Source organism: Pantherophis guttatus, chromosome 5 (assembly GCF_059756535.1).
Source record: "Pantherophis guttatus breed Tessera chromosome 5, ASM5975653v1, whole genome shotgun sequence".
Classification (NCBI taxonomy): domain Eukaryota; kingdom Metazoa; phylum Chordata; class Lepidosauria; order Squamata; family Colubridae; genus Pantherophis; species Pantherophis guttatus.
In genome coordinates this window covers 107064400-107085539 of record NC_142067.1, presented here as the reverse complement: position 1 = coordinate 107085539, position 21140 = coordinate 107064400, and the positions used below count along the sequence as shown (strand labels likewise).

The 21140-nt window shown below is 38.2% G+C and overlaps 1 protein-coding gene across 3 annotated transcripts in view; it reads right to left on the bottom strand.

The window, feature by feature from the left end:
• The window catches only part of UGGT2 (UDP-glucose glycoprotein glucosyltransferase 2), a 68874-nt gene that overhangs the window by 7699 nt on the left and 40035 nt on the right, over nt 1-21140 (bottom strand). For 2 of the 3 annotated variants that reach the window (XM_087895446.1, XM_087895447.1), the window contains 14 exons: nt 20076-20170; nt 18894-19100; nt 17240-17371; nt 16925-17052; nt 15884-15979; nt 14175-14277; nt 12332-12411; nt 10442-10631; nt 8980-9138; nt 7345-7430; nt 3164-3248; nt 2952-3031; nt 906-1004; nt 392-476 (listed from right to left, as the gene is read on the bottom strand). In XM_087895446.1, coding sequence (XP_087751572.1) covers nt 392-476; nt 906-1004; nt 2952-3031; nt 3164-3248; nt 7345-7430; nt 8980-9138; nt 10442-10631; nt 12332-12411; nt 14175-14277; nt 15884-15979; nt 16925-17052; nt 17240-17371; nt 18894-19100; nt 20076-20170 — 1625 coding nt within the window. The remainder of the gene's footprint in view (nt 1-391; nt 477-905; nt 1005-2951; nt 3032-3163; nt 3249-7344; nt 7431-8979; nt 9139-10441; nt 10632-12331; nt 12412-14174; nt 14278-15883; nt 15980-16924; nt 17053-17239; nt 17372-18893; nt 19101-20075; nt 20171-21140) is intronic. The other variant, XR_015734562.1, reaches the window with a different exon arrangement.

Genomic DNA, 21140 nt, shown 5'->3' with positions numbered 1-21140 from the left:
TATCATTCCAGTCAAACTTTGTACATGAAATAGGAAAGCCAATTATCTTTTGCCTAAAGGAGCAAAAAATACTACACCTCTGCTTTAGACAGGGCTAGTACAGATGTAACAGAACTTAAAAGATTCAAACTACCGAAATAAGCACGCACTACTTTTGCGATCGAAACTAGAACTACCTCAAAACTTCAAACTATTTCAAAAATTCAAAATTAGAACTACTATTATTGCAAGTTACTTAAGTTAAATCTATTGTAAAATAAAAACCAGAACTGCATTTCCCAAAACATGCTTAAATAAGCTAAAATTGACATTGATGCTTTGCAATTAGAATAGCCAAGATCTGTTGTGATTAAAATTGCAATGGATTTTAAAAATGAAATACTGTGCTTACTTTAAATGTAGGTGAAAGGTAATTTTTCAGAAACCAAAATTTTACTGGTGTCTTTGTGTGGCGTAGAACGGAAAGCATCATAACTCTGGAAAACAAGAATAATAATAATAAAACAAAAATAATCAATCACAAGTGCCTTGAGAGATTCATAGCATTCATGAGTAATATGTGCACTATTTCACAGAGATACCAAAAAGCAACTTTATAATAACTTTTTTCCCCTGAGGATAAGTTCCAGCACAAATCGAAAAGTTTGGAAGATTAAACTTCTGGTCCCGGTGACAAACCCAGATTGGATCCTGCATAGCATTTTTTCAAAAAGAATAAAATCAACATAAAGCAAGGTTTAAATACTCAAACCTTGCTTTAAAAAACCAACTAAACAAGTTCCTTACATTCAAATCTTCCACATTAAGTATTCTTCATCAGTTTCAAGGTTAAAGTACATTGGAATATACACAGTCAGCCACCCTGTCATCACTCAACAACCCCTTCACCCAAATATTTCAGATACCTTAAAAAGCGCTCATATAAATGGCCAGAAGCAACAGAAAATATATTCAACACATCAATTTTCCTCTCCAGATCTGCTTTCCAAGTTCGTCCTGTAAAACTTCAAAAATATTTTATTCAGTTTGTATTTAAGACATATAAAAGGGATCATCTTGCATTACTGAAACAAGAAAAAAGAAAAAAATCATATCAGAAGAAAAAAAGAACAAAGACTATAAGGTGCACAATTTATATATTCTCCAAAGTCGGTATGTATGCATTTATTGCATCTAAGCTTCTACGCCACTCTAATAAAACAAGAATCTTTATATATAGTTATTGGGATTAAAGCAATATAAATACCAAAATCAAATCCTAATTCAAAGCAATACCTGAAACCAACCCTTATCAAAGTGTGGGATATTCTTCCCAAGAGAAGCTGTGAATCAGAACCTCAATGGTTGACAGTAATGCCAACTGGACTCGACTCGTCTCGACTCATAGGGCTGGAATGAACCTTGGAAGTCTTCTAGTCCAACCCACTACCCAAGTAGGAGATCTTATTCCATCGTGGACAAATGAATGTACAATCTTTTCTTGAAAACCACCTGTGATGGAGCACCCACATCTCCGGGGGGCAAGCTGTTCCAATTGATTAAACGTTTTCACTATCAGGAAAATTTTCCTTAGTTCCAGGTTGAATCTTTCTTAGAAGAGCCTCCACAGATTGCTTCTTTTCCTGCTCTCAGGTGCTTTGTAAAATAAGTCAACTCCCATTTTCTGTAACGGCCCCTTAAGTACTGGAAGACAGCTAACATTTCACCCCAGTCCTTCTCTTTGTTAGGCTAGCCCAGGGGTCTGCAACCTTAAACTCTCAAAGTGGACCTGTTTCCTACAGAAAAGAAAACACCGGGAGCCACAAAACCCTTCCCGTGCCTGACTATTTCTTGAGCGGCCACAAAACTAGCATTTGTAATTGAATTATACTTTCTGTTTTCTTCTGAAACTTTTCTTTTCTTGGATTTATCCATGGGGTTGAAAAGCTACCGGGGTTTGAAAAGCTCGATAAATCACGTGCCGGCGGGTGTCGCACATTGGCGGTTGTGATGCATATTTTGAGTGACAGGGAGCCATAGCAGAGGGGTGAAAGAGGCATATGCGGCTCCAGACCCGCAGATTGCTGACCCTTGGGGTAGATATACCTAGTTCCTTTAACTGTTCATCATAGCCTCAAGACTCATCATCTTTGTTTCTCTTCTCTGCACTCCTGCTAGGGTCTCAGAATCGTTTTTGTTGTGGTGACCAGAACTGGATGCAATATTCCAAGTGTGGTCTCACTAATATATTATAAAACGGTACTATCGCTTCTTGTGATCTTGATGCTAGCCCTCTGTTGTTGCAGCCTAGGATTTGCATTGGCTTTTTTGGCAGCTGCAGCACGTTGGTAGCTCATATTTAAGTGACAGTCCACTAGGACACCTAGTTCCCTCTCACAGTTACTGTTGTTGAGGCAGGTATCTCCTATTCTAGGGGTCACCAACCTTTCAGACTTCAGGGACAACTAAATTCATAATTTTAAATCCCGTGGACCACTAATATGAATCCAGTGCATCGCTCGCTGAAGCACCTGGACTCCCAGTGACAGGATGGGGTCCTTCAGGCACTTAGCTTGGCCGCCTGTTTCTGCAACCTAAAACACTCAAAAGAGCCATTTGACCTGTTTCCCACAGAAAACAAAACACCAGGAGCCACAAAACCTGGGTGGACATGGCCAACTCGACTCCCACCCAGTTACAGTACATGATATCCCCACCCCCACCTCCAGCCATGCCTACCCAGGTTTTGTGGCTCCCGGTGTTTTCTTTTCTACAGGAAACAGGTATCTCTCTCTCTTATCTCTCTCTCTCTGTCTCTCTCTCTCTCTCTTTCTCTGCCTCTGTCTATATTTCTCTTTCTCTCTCTGTCTCTCTCTCTCTTTGTATCATTCTTTCTCTCTCTCTCTGTCTCTCTCTCTGTCTCTCTGTCTCATCTCTCATCTCAAGACCCAAGTAAAGTCCAACCATTTTACCTGCCCATGGAATCCTCCTCCTCTTCTGTTGTTACTTCATTCAGGAGATCTTCATTTTCACTGTCAGGTTTTTTCTGTACCTACACATCCAACCAAACAATATTTACAGCATAGACAAAACAGTCAGCAATTTCTATTATTAATCACATTCAATGTTGACTTAATTTATCAATCATCTAAGCATTTCAATCTTAATTTGCCAGCGTACGTACCTGGATTCTGATGATTTTGCTTCTAAAACTATTTAAAACTACAATAACTTCTTCTTGACTTCCAGAAGAATCTGTTCCTTCGTGCCTAGAGAGAAAAGAAAGTAAGTTATCTTCAAATAAAAATTAGATATAATAATTACTGTTGTAATTATTACAACACTCACAGCCTCCTCCCCCCCCCAGTCAAAAAACCTAAGTGGTAGAAAAACACACTGTGAAGAAAATAATCATCAAGAGGCTTAGATTTAAGAAAGTCATGAAGAAGAATTGAGAATGAGGCTCTTGAGCGAATGAGGCTTTTGGGCATTGCAAAATATGTATGATTTCACTGCCATTTTGGAATCTTTTCCTCATAAGAGAGTCATTTATCAGTATATATGTGACAAATAAGATCTTATGGAAGTACATGAAATTTCGGATGAGGACAAGGATGATAATCAGAAAAGACCTGCAGACAGATACTGCTAATTCCTGATTTATAACCACTCATTTAGTGACTGTTCAAAGTTACAATGGCATTGAAAAAAGTGACTTATAACCATTTTGCACACTTACAACCATTGCCGCCTCCCAATGGTTAGATGATCAGAACTTGGATGCTCGGCAACTGAATCATATTTATGACAATTGCAGTGTCCCAGGGTCATGTGATCACCTTTTGCAACCTTTGGACAAGCAAAGTCAATGGGGAAGCCAGATTCACTTAACAACCGTATTACTAATTTAACAACTTCAATGATTCACTCATCAACTTTGACAAGAAAGGTTGTAAAATGGGGCAAAATTCATTTAGCAATAGAAATTTTGGGCTCAGCTGTGGTCATAAATCAAGGATCATCTGTAATCTTCTGTAGAACGGGTGTCAAACTCGCAGCATCACGTTGTTGTCACGTGACGTATTGTGACTTTTTCCCCTTTTGCTAAACTGGGGGTGGGCATGACCAGTGCATGATGCATCTGGCCTGTGGGCGCAAGTTTGACATCCCTGAAATAGAGGGAAGGTACATTAATTACTATAGCTCTATTCATTTTAGCACAGGCAAGTATTTAAGAAATTGTGGTTTGGGAAAAGTAAAATTGGTTCAATATGAAACATGACAAATTATTTTCCCCCCCCCGCCCCCAAAGTTTGCTTGTTTTTAACCCATTTTAAACTATTTCTGGTTCACTTATTTTTAAAACAGCACTGAAAAAGGCAGGTGCTGAAGTGAGAGATAAAAGAGGCAGCTACCCACATATTCCGATTAGTGGAATATCATCAGTTATTTCAGAAAGTCTTGATTCTTAATGAATTAAGAGGCAAACATCTCGAGTCAAGCAAAACAAAGACATTCCAGCTTGTCACTTTCTGTTCATTTTGAATGAAATCTTACAAACCAGCTTTTTTTATTTTATTTTTTATCTTATTGAATTTGTATACCGCCCTACTCCCGAAGGACTCAGGGCGGTGAACAGCCATAGAATAAAACATATAAATACAAAATTTTAAATAGAATAAAACGAATTAAATAATTTGGCTGAACAAATTTAAAACCCCAATAATTTAAAACCAAATTTAAAATTTCCATTTAAAAAGGGGAAAGACTTAGGTCAGGCCAGCCTGATGAAACAAGAAAGTTCTGAGCGCACGACGGAAGGTACGCAGATCCGGGATCCTCCGTATCTCCGGGGGGAGCTCATTCCAGATAGTAGGTGCCCCCACAGAGAAGGCTCTCCCCCTGGGGACCGCCAGTCGACATTGTTTGGCCGACAGCACCCGGAGGAGCCCCTCTCTATGGGAGCATACTGGTCGGTGGGAGGCGGTCCTGGTGGTAGCAGGCGGTCCCGTAAATAACTAGGTCCTAAGCCATGGAGCGCTCTAAAGGTGATAACCAAAACCTTGAAGCACACTCGGAAAACCAGCAGGAGCCAGTGCAGCTCGCGCAGGAGAGGTGTTACATGGGAGCGCCACGTCGTTCCCGTCACCACCCGCGCGACCGCACTCTGCACCAGTTGGAGCCTCCGAGTGCTCCTCAAGGGGAGCCCCATGTAGAGAGCTTTGGAAATGGTGGTCTGTTCTTCAACCAAGGGGATGAAATAGAGGCTAAAAGGCCATTGGGGAAGGTTCCTGCACTGACCAGGGGTTGGACTTGAATCCCCAAACTCTCTTCGAATCTTTATATTCTAGGATTCTAGGAAACTCTTTTGTGGAAACGACTCCACTTTGTTTTTGACTGCTGGTTTCCATTTTAGAACCCAAATGTTAAAAGCTGAATCTTACTGCATCAGTTGACCATGGAAATAAGTGTCACCAAAATGAGAAATTTAATACTTGATATTAAGGAGGCCTCTACTATTTCATCTCAATTATGGAACTTCTTCCCTGTAAAGTTGGTCTGTAGTAAGGAAATGACATCAACTGAGAGAATGCAGTAACTCACAGAGCAAAATAGAAGGAAGTTAATTTGGGGAAATTAGCTGATTCCCAAGACAATACAAGGAGGAGGCAACCTATGTCCAATTTGCAGAATTCCTGCAGAGTTCAAACTCTGAGGGTGCCTAATAAAATTATAAATAAACAGACAAGCTCTAGATTTAGTTGCAAGGGAATCACAATGATCAAACTGAAATCCTGTCACTTGAGATTCCCAATTTAGATCTGCCATCATTCTTAGCAACACAGCATAAAGATTCTGGTTAACAGGTGCAGCTTCTTCTAACTTATGATCTTGTCATGAATAACATCACCATAAGTGTCTAAAGGACAGAGTATTTTTTTTTCAAAGAAAACTTTCAAAATAGAAGGCAAAAAGCAAATGAATTTCTAGTGTCAGACTGACCCATGTAAGGCACCAACCAAATGCTTACATGTTTGAGTCTCAAGAAGCGCTTGGTTGTAAGCTGTACTTTGTTAAATTAACGTGTGTGTATCTTTGTTAAGTTTATTTGTGTGAGGAGAGAGAAAGAAGGGAAGAGGTAATATGAGGGTGTGCATACACATAAAGCTTACACACACTCATACACATCTTCATTTCAGTCCTAGACCCCAGCACATACAGTATACTGTACCAGATAACTATAAAACTATCTGCAAAATAAGCCAAATAACACTGTAGCCTTAAAAAGAGAGAACCTAAATTTTGACTTAAGAATAGTCAAATTCTACAAACCTAAGCCATGACCAATAAGTAATTTTTACACCACTCCCATTTTATCTTATCTTACTCTCTACTTTAAAAAAGGTTCTGATTTTATTTATTTATTGAGTTTATAAGCCATCTCCCATAGTGATCATAGATGACTCACAGCAATCAATAAAAACAAAAATAAAAATAGAACAACCCTTCCTGCCACTTGTCAGACCAACCAGATTACTGACTCAAGCCCCATCCTAGCCCAATGCTTGAGGGCAGAGCAAGATTTTTATGGCCTTTTTTTACAGAAGGCTAAAAGGTTTTATGTAATTTTAGGTATGTTATATATTTGTGGTGAAGAGGAAGAGGTTGATTACCAAACTTGTGGGTGCTCCTTTGCTGGAGGTTTTCAAGGAAAGATTGGACAATGATTTGGGCAAGGGGTTGGACTAAAAGACCTCCAAGGTGCCTTCCACTCCACTCCAATGCAATTCATTTATATTTATATTTTGATTCTCAATTTTGCTATGAAGCTTGGTCTTAGGATACTCCAGAAGCTGCTGAAGTACAACTTGCTGTATTCCTGATTATCAGCCTTGTAGGCTGGACCGCTGGGAGTTGTCTCAGCCATGGCAGCTCCGGGCCAACCTGGCTTTCATTCTAGACTTGTCTTCAAACTAAATGGAAAAGCTGTAGACTTCTGATGTTGCTTAACTCTTGTGTCCCAGCATTTCCTGCCATCGGCCAAGTTGGCTATTATTAAGAGCTGTAGTACAGCTGTACTAAATAATGAAATTCCTGCATGAAATGAAATAGTGCAACAGAACATGGAGCAATAGGGTCATGTCTAAGTTAGAAATGTTCAGGAAACCTCAGTAAAAGGAGAAAATGCAGAGCATATCAAATTTGTCAAAAATGTCAACTTTGATCTATCTCTGGAATCTGAAAAATGAACAGTATCTTCTGCTGCTGTCTTCAAAATATTTCTCTTCACCTCTCTTGTTTATCTTCAAGTCAACATAAAATATGTTTTATATTTACAACTGTTAGACTATAATTATGTCTTACTGAAATATTTCATAAATTTCTTCTGATCTTCCTTCACATAATCTCAAAATCCAAGACCCTGGGTTGGCTTTTAATTGAAAATATCCCTGCAAAAGAAGCAAACAAACAAACAAACAAACCAAAGTTTTAGTGGATTTAGGAACGTCATACCAGGAACTAACTCCTCAAACAGATGCCAAACGGTGAAACCTACCCTTTCTGTTTGGATTTTGCTTCTTAATTAAGGCAAATACATGCACAAGCATTGTCTTAGTATTCTTTTATATTGTAGTTATTACATTTATACATTTTCTCTAAGAGTTCAACATGGTCTCTCCTCATTTTATTCACACAACAATCCTGAGATGGAGATTCACTGACAAAAAATGACTAGTCCATAAATGAGTGGGAACTTGAACTTGGTCTCCTTGATCTACATGGAACACTAAGAAGAAATGATCTAAATTAGATTCTGATGCTGGATCTTGAATCAAAAGATCAAATCTCTTTCACTTCAAGTGAGAAAGTAGATTTTTCAGATACTAGAATTAACAGACTGCTTTTCTTTTCACTGGAAGCCAATGACTTTGGGGGAGTGTGTTCCCCTATTTCAATCACAAGAAGTCTGGAATTTTCCATTTCCATTTCTTAAAGTTTTCCATTTCTTAAACAGTTTAGACCCACTTCAGCCTGTGTAGAGGCCAACAGTATCATTCTCGACATGGACCAAAACATGTGAACTATGAATGTTTCATTGTAGACATGCAGCACTTAAAATCAGCCATTCAGTGCACAGGGTGCATTAACAGTCCTGAATCCCACCATTTGAGCCACGGTGTCGCAGTGGTTAGAGTGCAGTACTGCAGGCGACTTCTGCTGACTGCCAGCTGACTGCAATTTGGCAGTTCAAATCTCACCAGGCTCAAGGTTGACTCAGCCTTCCATCCTTCCGAGGTGGTTAAAATGAGGACCCAGACTGTTGGGGACAATATGCTGACTCTGTAAACTGCTTAGAGAGGGCTGTAAAGCACTGTGTAGTGGTATATAAGTCTAAATGCTATTGCTATTTTGCAACAAGTTTTCAAAAGGCTCTGGAGACCATACTCAAGACTTTGGGGATAGGACAATCATGTGATCCTAGAGCCACAATTACTACATCTGATTATATCAGGCCTCTCAAACTGGGGGCCCACGCACCGGATGCGTCACACCCACCCTATCTCAGCAAAGGTAAAAAACGTCATGATATGTCACGATACGTCATGTGACGCGATCAAGTTTGACACCTGTGGATTACATGGTTACACCATTCTTAGATAGCCTGCTCAGGATATATTTAATGACATGGTTAAAGTGACATCATACCTTTTATTATAATATTATATTCTGATGTCATGCCATTTATTAATTTGGATGGCCAACTTCCCTAATTTAAAAGTGGCATCCACAAGCGTAGATTTTAAGCATTTAAACGCCTCAGTTTCAGTTTTCAGTATCTCTGATGTTATTCCATAAACTATCCTTTTTTGACAAGACAAGCTATAAGATTCAAACAGTAATAGACCACATTAATAATATTAGCAGCCATATTAGATAAGAACAATGAGCATTTGCATAAATTACCGTGCATATTCTCCTGCCTTAGCCAGCACTTACCAAGTTGGCCATCACAATGGTATCAACTTTGAAAGGATTATTCCTTCTTCCAAGAGTGAACTGCAATCCCCGAGGTGGCTTTCTGGTGCTCACATCATAGCAATGTCCTTCCAGCAACAAATATTCCAATTCATACTCAGCTGAAACCACTCCTTCTACCTGTGAAAATGCATATTCTTTTGAAAAGCCATGCATGAAGAGTCAGAAGTATTGGACATGGCCATACACAGAGCGTTTACACTTGCTAAGGCCACAGATGTATTATTGTTGCTCAGTGCTTATAGGTAAAGGTAAAGGTTCCTCTTGCACATATGTGCTAGTCGTTCCCGACTCTTGGGGGCGGTGCTCATCTCCTTTTCAAAGCCGAAGAGCCAGCATTGTCTGAAGACGTCTCTGTGGTCATGTGGCCAGCAAGACTAAATGCCAAAGGCACACAGAACGCTGTTACCTTCCCACTAAAGGTGGGGTCCCTATTTTTCTACTTGCATTTTTTACGTGCTTTCAAATTGCTAGGTTGGCAAGTAAAGAGAGCTCACCCCGTTACGCAGCACTAGGGATTCGAACCGCTGAACTGCCAACCTTCTGATTGACAAGATCAGCGTCTTAGGCACTGAGCCACCTTAGCTTTCCGTAATAAAAAAACTGAGTGAGTAACATCGTCTGAAATCTGGATGTCACAAGACCGCTTGTATCAAATTGTTTCAGCAAAGTGGGTGCACTGCAGGTCCCCTCCATTCAACATTGTCATCTTGTTGAATCTAGGAAGTGTGCCTCAGGGGGGTGTTCTCCTTACCTTTACTATCAGTTCGCAACAGGATCGTGCATGCACAGATCGTCTATGACAACATCCGGGTGAGTGGGCGGAGCCTGCCCCCAATTTTACTACCGGTTTGCAAGAACTGGTCTGAACCAGGGACAATCCACCACTGGTGTGCCTCCTCTATTGCATCTCCCCCCCCCCCCGAGATAAGGGAGTAACACCTCCCCCCCGAGATAAGGGAGTTCTGGAAAGCTTTGAAAATCTACTTTTGGTCTCGGGCCTGGGTTGATGTTCATGGCTTCTTGAATGCTTCTGTTTTGTATTGTTGCTTTTATTGCTTATCAGATCATTTTAGTCTGGGCTGTCTGTCTGATTTTATCTTTTTTTCTGGTTTTGTATGCTGTCAAGAGTCCACTGGAGTTGGGCAGCCAATAAATTTATACAAACAAATAACCTTCAAATTCTATTCATATCTTCTGGTTATTTTGCCAATGAAGCTGTTATGAGGAGTGTGAGCACCACTTTAAATAAACGTAGCTAAGGTAACAGAATAAGTATTTTTCAAACATTATGCATTCTCCGTATCTGAAATGAAAGTTTTTAAGAAAAATACAAGCCCTAAAATATCTGAAAAGTTAAACAAAATAACATTTTTGGCTATTACAACTTTGTGTACAACATGTTTTAAGAACTAGTACTTACATCTTTTAAATGAATGTTGTCAAGGTCATAAGAACTGCTCACAGCTTCAACCAACCAACTTTCTGGAGTTGCCATGTTTAGTGTCAGAAGAAGAGATTCTGGAACTTCAAGGAAGGTTGCTCCAGATGGAAGAGGAAAGAAATTATTGGACCCCACAGAAAGTTCTGGTTCCATAACTAAACGGTAAAAGCTATAACCAAGGCAAAAATATAACTATTAAGAAGGCAAAGCAAAGAGCATTTTAGAGCAGGGGTCTCCAACCTTGGCAACTTTAAGACTTGTGGACTTCAACTCCCAGAGTTCTGAGGAACTTGAAGACTTTTGGACTTCAATTCCCAGAGTTCTGAGGAACCAAACCTGGCTGAGGAACTCTGGGAGTTGAAGTCCACAAGTCTTAAAGTTGCCAAGGTTGGAGACCCCTGTTTTAGATGGTTGCACAACGATTTGTAAAAGCCTCCAAATGTTTTGCTTCTAATTTCATACATTTAGTATTGCTTGGCAAGTAATTGTGTAATATTAGAAATATTCTAAGTTACAAGGAACTTTAATGGGCTTTTTTTCTGTGCGCTTGTTTTTAATTTCTAATGCTCTATCTTCCTAATCTGGGTCCAATTACTGTGTTAACTGTTGACAAAGACAGTTTCTTTACTATCAATCCAGATCATAAAGCTTTTGGGGAAGTAATATATCCAACTCATATATCCTATATGGAATGCAATGTAAGCAGCACTGGTGTGAAGCTTATTTTTTTCAAGAGTACAGCTACTCTGCATAGAAGGTTCAGGTAAAAGGCACATTAATATTGTTGGCTTAGCCATAGAAAAAAATGGGAAGACCAAATATTTAAGGGGAGAAAAAGGAACTGGGGATTTTGAGAGAAGAAACAGCAAAGATGTTTCAGAAAATTGCAACAAGAAGAGAATAAGAAAGAGGCTAGGGAAATTGATTCTGTATGCACTTGGAGTAGACCTTCTTCTGTCAAAAGCCCATTCCTTTGTGGGGAAGGATTGTCAGAGAAATATGATAGTAGTGTTTGCACCAGCTGTTTTTTACCCCCTCCCCTTCTCTTTCTGTTTCTCTTCTCTTTGTTTTGTTGCACTCTTTTTTTTTCCAACTTCCCTCCTGGCTGAGCTAGCTACAAAGGCTGAGAATTCTACGAATCAATTTCCAGGACCAAGAGAAATGTTCAAAAGAAGAAGACCGGTCAAATTAGTTGAAGAAATTATACTGGCCTGCCCAAGTCTGTACCTGCTTCTAAATATAAATCATATTAGTGAAATGACCTCCAGATACAGATGTTGGAGACAATGAAAATGTGTTTATGTTTCATGAACCATATTATCACACATGAAACCATTTCACCAATAAAGACTATCTGTGAAACTACTTATCAGGTCCACCATCTCCAGATTCTTCACTTCACTGGCATCCTGCCATAAATTGCAAGGAAAGGGGAAGAAATTTGGGGTTGTAACATGTGGGTCTGGGAATGAGAAGACAAACAATGGGAGAGGGGAGACAAGAACCAGAGGTGCCAAACTGGCATAAACCAGCCTTCAAGGACACCTGGCGTGGGAACCAAATGTGAAACTGCATTGAGGGTCGCCAAGCTCTGAGCCATTCCCAAAACATCTTCAAGGCATCCTACTAGACACTGATGAACTGGTCAAGGGGGGAGGGCCAACGGCGGGGCGGAAGTGTAACCTTTGCGTGAAAATACTCAGATCTAGCTTTACTTTTGCTACAACCACTTAATTTTAGTAAAAGAACCTATCACTTCAATCAAATGGAGTCAAGGGTCTTTCTTTCCTAAATGTCTAAGTTGGGATAGGTCTGATACTACTTTCACTTTGTTGTGCCTATTTTGGTAATAAACTTGAAGTTACTTGCCTTTTCAAGGGTACTTCTGACAGGTTTGATCTACAGTTCATGAACAGTCTTAGCTTCATGTTGACAACCTGACCAAGCACCTAATGAAAACAATTCCCATATTAAAGTCTTCTGTAACTTTTCCCATTTTTCGAATTCTATCCTTTTAATTTATGTAAGTTTTTCAAAGTATAAACAAATACATAATTTGCAAATTTACATGTCCCCACTTTCTCTTCTATCCTATACATACTTACAATTTAATAATCAACTTTATTTAGGAATCAAGTCTTAGTAGAAAGAATCCTTAGTACACCTTCAATGAAGTTAAGTGTGAGAAATGATAGTTTTACTGTGAAGCACCTATCTGATCATAGGAAAATGAACCAAAAAGGAAAGGCTAATACGTCTTCTAGGTAGAAAGCAGGGATTAAGATTTCTTCTTGCCTTGTGAAGTCACAAGTATTGATTTCAGCTTAGAGTAGTAGAACTCTGCTTTTATATTTTGTATTCTACTACAATAATGAAACCTGCACTGTTCACGTTAGAAATGAAAAAAAAAAATCTATGTTCCTTTAGGCAATATGGTAGGAGACAGTGCGAACCTGCTTATTTTTTTGCTTATTCCAATTTATTATCAATAAAGGAGAATATTTGTAGCTCAGGGTTGAAATGAGGGGTCCTTGGTGCTCTCTGAGCTTGATTGTTTTCTTGTAGACGTTTCATTAGCCTAATTAGGTAACATCATCAGTGCTAGTAACGAGTGCAGTTTGCTGCCAGTTTATATTCTTATGTCTTGCTTCAAGGACTAGAAAAAGCAGAAATGAATTCAGCTGCCACCATGTTATTGGCCAGCTCTTATTCTGTTGTCTTAAAATCAAAAGAAGCACCTTGTTTATTTGCTCACTGTAACAGATACATTGGATGAAGACTCTATTCTCCTACTATCAGGTACTGTCAAACACAGCTAGTCTGCTATGAAACTGAGTTATTCATTATGTTTTGCTAATATGGATCTGCAGGCCATTAAAATGGAGTTCCTCTGAAGATCTTGTGATCAAGATCCACTCAAGTGATTTTGGTAACTTTCCAGAAGATGAATAAAGGGGAACTTTTCTGGAAGGTCATCAACTTGCAATTTGCTGTCATGATGATGCCAAAATTATCAACTGATTGATTGATGTGGCATCAAACCCTTAGTGATCCCATAGATAGACTTTCTCCAGGAATGAACTGTCTCCAATATGGCCCTTCATGCAAAAGCATGGAGCACTGCCTCTGTAGTTAAATCCATCAACTGGTTGTTGGTAATTCTTTCTTTCTTTTATTCCATCATCACTGAAGAATTAGATCTTTCCATATGTCCAAATATGAGCCTGGTCATGTTGGTAATTCTTTTATTCCAATGTTGCCAAAGAATCAGATTTTTCCATAATGTGGAAAATATGAACCTGGTCATTTCTGTCATAAATGAGAATTATGGATTGAAAATGTATGGTGCACTTGCTTGTTTTCCTAGTTATCCATGGTATTCTCAAAAGTCTTCTTCAACACTAGCATTCAAACTTCCACTGTTCTTTCTATCCTGCTTCTTCTTGCTTAAAGCTGGTTGATGGACCTGTTGTCATTAGTTTATTTTTTACATTTAATTTTACTCTCATTTTTTAAAAAAATGATTACTGAGGATCCCAAAGTGACCCCCTGTAATTTTAAACCTGGATTGCTCATCATATCATGTATACAGTTCACAGTAAATAATTACCATTTCAAGAAAGATCTTAAATAAAACAGTTTCATTGTATGGAAAACGATGTTAAATTGGCTTAAGGTCACCACAATGCATAAGACAGCACTATGCTCTTACAATCAATAAATGTGATAACTTCTGGGCTTCTCTTGTTAGTGGATCAACAATGCCAATGACATCAAAGTAGGGTTCACTTTGCTCTGGATTTATCTTCAGTATGCTATGTAGGGAAGGCAAAGAGGAGACATTAAACATTGAACAAAAGATCTTAAAGGCATCTATGATTTGAAGATGTAATGTTCATAAGAAATATACTATATTAGGTAAAGGTAAAGGTTCCCCTCGCACATATGTGCTCCTGACTCTATGTGTTCCCGACTCTAAGGGGCGGTGCTCATCTCCGTTTCAAAGCCGAAGAGCCAGTGCTGTCCGAAGACGTCTCCATGGTCATGTAACCAGCATGACTAAACGCCAAAGGCGCACGGAATGCTGTTACCTTCCCACCAAAGGTGGTCCCTATTTTTCTACTTGCATTTTTTACTAACTGCTAGGTTGGAAGAAGCTGAGACAAGTAACAGGAACTCACCCCGTTATGTGGCACTAGGGATTCGAACTGCTGAACTGCTGACCTTTCAATCGACAAGCTCAACGTCTTAGCCACTGAGCCACCGCGTCCCTATACTATATTATAAACTATTTAATAAAACATGTCCTGATTCAACAAATGGATACATTTCATTTAATATATCTCTGGTATCTTCAGTTCAAGTGGACAACAGTTCCACTAGAAAAACACATGCTGTGTAATAGTTTGTGCCCACTTATTTTGAGCAAATAAAAGCATGCATCGAAAGCAATTTTCCCTAGAGAGGGAGGAAAGAGTGCTTCAGATCTATTATGAGCACCCCCCCCTTCTACTTATTTCCCAATCCTTGAATTATAGCACCCTTTGGTTTTGTGGTTTATGGTCTTCAGTTTTAATCTCGATGATTTGGCAATGATAGGACTGATAGATCAATGATTTGGAGAGTATGGTCAGTCTTAAACTGAGGTTTGGGATAGATTAAAAGGTAAGTGTTTTATCTTAGTCTGATAATTTTGACAAAGGTTGTTACTCTAATGAAGCTGTCCTCATTCTTATTGATAGACACCAAATCACCCCAGTTTTTCTGAGCAATTTCAAGTGTCCATTGCCTCCTACTCATTCTTACATTTTGGCAAACTTGAGAACTTGATCTAGCTGGCTGATACTTCTCCCTTTGTATTTTTGGAGAATCTACAAACTGACACTCAGAAATAAACTTTGTAAATAAATATAGTGATACAAAGAGATTTCAAGAATATTCACTTTAAATTCTGAACACCGTTTAGCTTCTTAGACAACTTGTTCTTAACAAATAGCCAATGAGAGAAAAACTTTCTTGGTGACAGTTTTCCAATCATAGATTGTCCTCCATGTCTTATTCTTTTGAATTGGACCTTTAGGAAAGCATATTGATTCTTCCTATTTAAATTGTTACATATGCACATTCCAGTCTTCTTGAAATAAATTTATTTTAATTGACCTCACTTTGATCATAGCCTTCTTGTATATTTAAATATGTTTAGTGTTTAAAGATTTTGTCACATGTCAGCCTTTTTCAATGAATGTCTCTTTGAAAAGTGGAATATAAATTACTCAAATAAAGTTAATCTTGTTTTTTTCAGTGGCAGTAGCAATGGTGGCAGCAATAAATATTGCAAACAGAATAGACTGCTAATTACCTGGTCATGATTCATACAACTGAATTATCATGAAAAAAAAAATAAGGAGCTACTATTTTTACCTATGTTGGTCTTTGAAAAATTCAACATCTTGACGGTCATCAGTTATTGGCAAAGAAGAAAGAAGAGCATTCACTTGCATCACTAAATTACTGCCCCTACAAAAAAATAGAAAAGAATTGGATGTAACTCAGGAATGGAAGAATCTCTTAAAATAATGTCATAAAATATCAAAAAGCAACACCACCACAATTTTGTAGGCTTCCAAAGAAGACTGGCAATGCTGAATGTTGTTAATGTTGCACGATAATAGAATAGAATAGAATAGAATAGAATAGAATAGAATAGAATAGAATAGAACAGAACAGAACAGAACAGAACAGAACAGAACAGAACAGAATAGAATAGAATAGAATGTGGGAAATTAAAGAACAAAAAAATGATTTTGAGACGTTTACATAACAATAGTCTTTTTAAATCCATCTCAGGTAGAAGGAAGGCCCAACAAGGCATAGAAAAGGAAAATCCTTTTTTTTTTTTTCCTAAGACCATAACAGTGGTCATTCTTGTTCTTTTTAAATCCATCTCAGTCTTATATTTGTGCTCCAACAAAAACTAACCTCAACTGTTGAGGTCATCAAAAACTATCAAAAATCCAATTTTAACATTTAGGTCTATGTAAATATAAAGCCTAGTATTGTGAGATGATTTTCTCTCATGCTATCAAGTCTGGATGACAGAGGGACTCAAAGACTTAAGACTACATTCAGACTCTATACTTTTGTAATTTGCCGATCTATATTATTAATTTAGAATGTTTTAAGCTGCCCAACTCTAAACTCTGGGTGGCAAACTTTAAAAATATTTTTTTATTATTCATTTATATGCTGCCCATCTCACGGTTTGAGCACTGACAGGATAATGTGAAAATGATATAATTAATGCAACAAAAAAAATAAAATCAAAAGTAATCAAAGAGGCTATGAACTGATTGCAATGTCTTTCACACCCAGACCACACCCAGATAAATCCAGTGTCTCTTATAAATGGCAAAACATCTACAAAATGCACTTCGCTATAAAACCTTCCAAAATAAAAGTTACCGTTTATGGTCAACTCCCATTTCCTTGACAAGACTTTTAATCTTTGCAGCTGCTGTATTCAGAGTTATCGTCTCTAACAAATCGAAGTCCTTGGTATTTAATTCATCTTCTTTCAAAGGCCCTAATATCTACAGAATAGAAGTTGACACAATTCAATTTTAAAAGAAGAATATGATACTTTGCTTTGTAAGCATGCTGACTTATGTCCAGAAAGTGACTGAGAAATGAAACTGGCGCAAAACATTCAAATACATGTAAATAAAATAAAACAAAACAACCCAATAATAAAATGCCATCTCCCCATTCATTACTTACCCTGCCGTTACTGATAACAGCCATTTCTCCGGGAAGCAATTTAAGAACTTCCTGACAAAATAACTGATGAGTCTGAATCAGATCAACCCCCATTGTATTGTATTTCTTCTCAAGAGCATCCGTATCCATGGCCTGGAACACAAAGTATAGAAGTGCAGTCCTAATTAGAAAACTACACAAGCCATGTTTTAAAAAAATTCTACTGAGAATTTAAATACATAATCCAGTTTTGCAATTGATGCTCTGCTTCAAAGTAGTTAAGAGTCTTTTAGAATCTGTTATGTAGTAATTCCTTCCTTAAAATAAAAGTGCATACATAAATTTCAACAATCAAGCACCTTAATTTAGTTGTTTTGAAGAGTACCTTTTTTAGATATTCAGAAAAACAGAAAAATTATTGGTTTCTGTTTCTATTCTACTGTAACCACCTGTTCCCAAGTTATTCTATTTAAGTTATTCCCTGTATTTCTACTCTGCCAAATATTCAGCACAGCTAAGAAAATTTTAAAACATTCCAGAAACATTTAACTATTAAAAGTTTGGAAAACAGATGAAGTGTTACACTTTTTGTAAATGCCAGCAGTGAGGGCCAAACATAAATCCTAGAGAGTATATTTGTATAATTTGGGAGCAATGCAGAAGAAAGCCCTGTATCTTGAAATGATACTCTATTTATTTATCAGATTTATATTCTGCCTTTCTCCAGGGGTGAAATGCTACTGGTTCGGGCTGGTTCGCCTGAACCGGTAGTAAAAAAAAGCTTTAAAAAGTAAAAACAAGCCCCAACGATCAGCTGTGCAACAATCAGCTGTGCCAGGCAATCATGGGAACATTTTTAAACTTTTTAAAGCATTTTTTACTACCCAAAATGGTAGTAAAAAAATGCTAAAAAAAGTTTTTAAAAAGTTCCAAAATCAGCTGTGTAACAATCAGCTGTTATGGCAATCGTGGCAACTTTTTTTAAAACTTTTTTTTAGCATTTTTTTTTAATACCGATCAGCTGTGAGACAATCAACTGTGAGGTTCCTGCTTGTTGCAGGGGTCATTTTGTGTGAAGTCCAGCTGCTTTTAAATTGTGTGTGAGTCAGTTGTGCAGCCACGCCCACCCGGCCACATGACCACCAAGCCACGCCCACCCAGTCATAATATCACCAAGCCATGCCCACCTGGCCACACGCCCACCAAGCCACACCCACAGAACCGGTAAGGAATTTTTTTTAATTTCACCTCTTTCTCCCAGGAACAACCTCTTCCTCTCAGGTGGGTTGGACTGAGAGGCACTGACTGGCCTAGATTGACCACATGAATATGTATGGCTAAGGGTGGACCTGAACCTAGATATCCCACATTCTTAGTCCAACATCTTAATACAATATATATAGATGCAATATATAGAGAACTTTATTGGGTGATTATTCGATAAACTACCACCAAACATAAAATAGATTGATACCACCTACCTGTATATACAAGAATATCCTTCAGTTGCAACATGACTGCAATAGTATACAAACTTATTATAGAAATAGGCTGTTATACCTTTCAAAAATGAGTGATATTAAAATCAAAATTTCAACATCCAGTGATATTAACAGGAACTGTTATATATGCTCTGCCAAAACTCAGCTAAGTACATAATTAGGCAACTACTAACCGGGAAAAAATACTTTTTAATCTGAGTTCCTGCAGCAAGGGCCATTGCTGCCTCCTCCTTAAGAATCCGACCAAGAAAGTTTTTCAAATGAACGTTTTTCTGGGTTAAAAATGCTGCTGTGATTGCTCTTGCGATAATAGTGCTGTCTTCTGTTATTTTTGAAGTAGGATTATTCACAATCCCAAGCCGAATATGACTGCTGCTTTTCTGTAAAATAAAGGCAGGTTACAAACTATGCCAAAAATTTTATAACCAGAGCCTGGGAACAGTATTTGTTTTCTTGAGATTCAGAAAAGCCGAGGAAAGAAAACAGTCTAGCCTGCCAAGTTTAAAAAGCAATGTTTACTTTGTAAGAACCAGATACAGTAAGTAGGTGCTTATTTCAAAGAGTTTATCTCCTGCTTATCCTCCAGAGTTCTAGATAGCTCCCTGCAGCAATAAAAACACAATAACAGCAGAAATTCCAGCTCATATTTTGAAAGTCAACACTAAGATGCTCAGGGTAGGAATCTTATTATTTCTACATTTTATATCTTTCACTATCACAAAGGAAATTTTTGCTCTAATGTGTAATGATAATGCAGAATTCCCAAAACCAATCCCCTGTCCTTTTTGTTTCAATTACACAGAATTCTCTTTAGCTTCTTAAACAAAAGCTTCTATGAGCAAAAATTCTCTCTTTGGGTATTACAAATGCATAATTACTGTCACACATTAATGATTTGATTCAGTAATTACATTTTTACAAGTTTCTTTTGTTCTGTAAAATTTTATTTTGAGGAGAGAACAGAGCTTTATCTGCAATTTTCTGGCATGTATTTATTGTTTTTTAAATTTGATTTATATGCTGCCCTTCTCCGGAGACTCAGAGCGGCTTATAATGTGCTCAGCAATAGCCTTCATCCTTTTGTATATTTATACAAAGTCAGCTTATTGCCCCCACAACTGGGTCCTCAATTTACCTACCTTAGAAAGGATGGAAGGCTGAGTCAACCTTGAGCCTTGGCGAGATTCGAACCTGCAGTAATTGCAGGCAGCTGGTCTTAATAACCAGCTTAATAACAGGGTGCTTTAGACCACTGTACTACCAAGGCTCGTATCTCCCATTTGTATTCCTTCTCCAAAACTGGCCTAAGAAAAAAATTTAAACGATGTAGGCAAAAGAAACTGTAAAGAACTGACCACATGTTTCAGTGCAGTAGAAAACAATTGCCTTCCTTCTGACTTTTCATAATCAGCCACAATCCACATTGTTACAGGATAGACTAAAGCATCATCTGAAAAAAAAGGAAAGAATTTCTACTGTTCAACATAGGCGATCAAAATAGAAAATGTATCAGCAGAATAAAGTGCAGGTTACTTTAATGATAGGCAGAAGGCTGATCAAGAATTGTTGGCAGACTTCTATCTGATCTACAATAATCTTACAATATTGAAAAATGAATCCCTGAAGGTGCTTTGTATAGTATTTGGATCCCAAGCACAGAATCCGGGTTTTGCTAAATTGCAAAGATAGGCAACTGTTTCTTTTAAAAATCTGTAGCTGAGGAGTTTATCCCCATATTCTTTTGTAGCTTCATAGTTACACGGGCATATTGAGTATCCCTACCAACACACAATCTCCAAAAATAAAAGCAAAACAAAAAAATACTTTGATTGTATTCCATTAGCAACTGACAAAGTAATCATTATAAAATGTTCTTTTAAAGTTGTAATATATGCAAGGTGTCAGCTTTCCAGAAAGCCTCAACTACAATTAAAAACTCAAGAGGCAAGCATTTCTCAAAATTCTATTTACTAGAATTGGTAAACTGGCACATCTGGGAAAACCTGAATCTGAGAGTTCCGGGTTTTCCTTCAGTAAATCAAAACCCCAAATCCAGCCCCTGCACCCATCAGTCTGTCACATGGCCCAATCATCATCTGTCCCAACTTGAGCCATCACTGCAATCACTCCTCCTCCAGATGCAGAAACACCATGACCTTGACCGATGGGAAGAATGCTATTGTCAGCACTCCAAGCTGCATTCACTCCAGTGCTGACATAGGAAGGAGAAGGTGGGGGCATCTTGCAAGAGGACACTTGACTTTTCACCTACTTATTTTCCCTGGAGATACTATCCCCTAGGAGATGGGTTGGGAGGGGGAAATTCCTTTGAGCTGAAGTAGTAGATAACAGCAGAGTGACTTGGAAGATGGCCAATGAGAAGCAGAGCAGTGGGGAAAGGAACGGGAGGGTTTGGACCA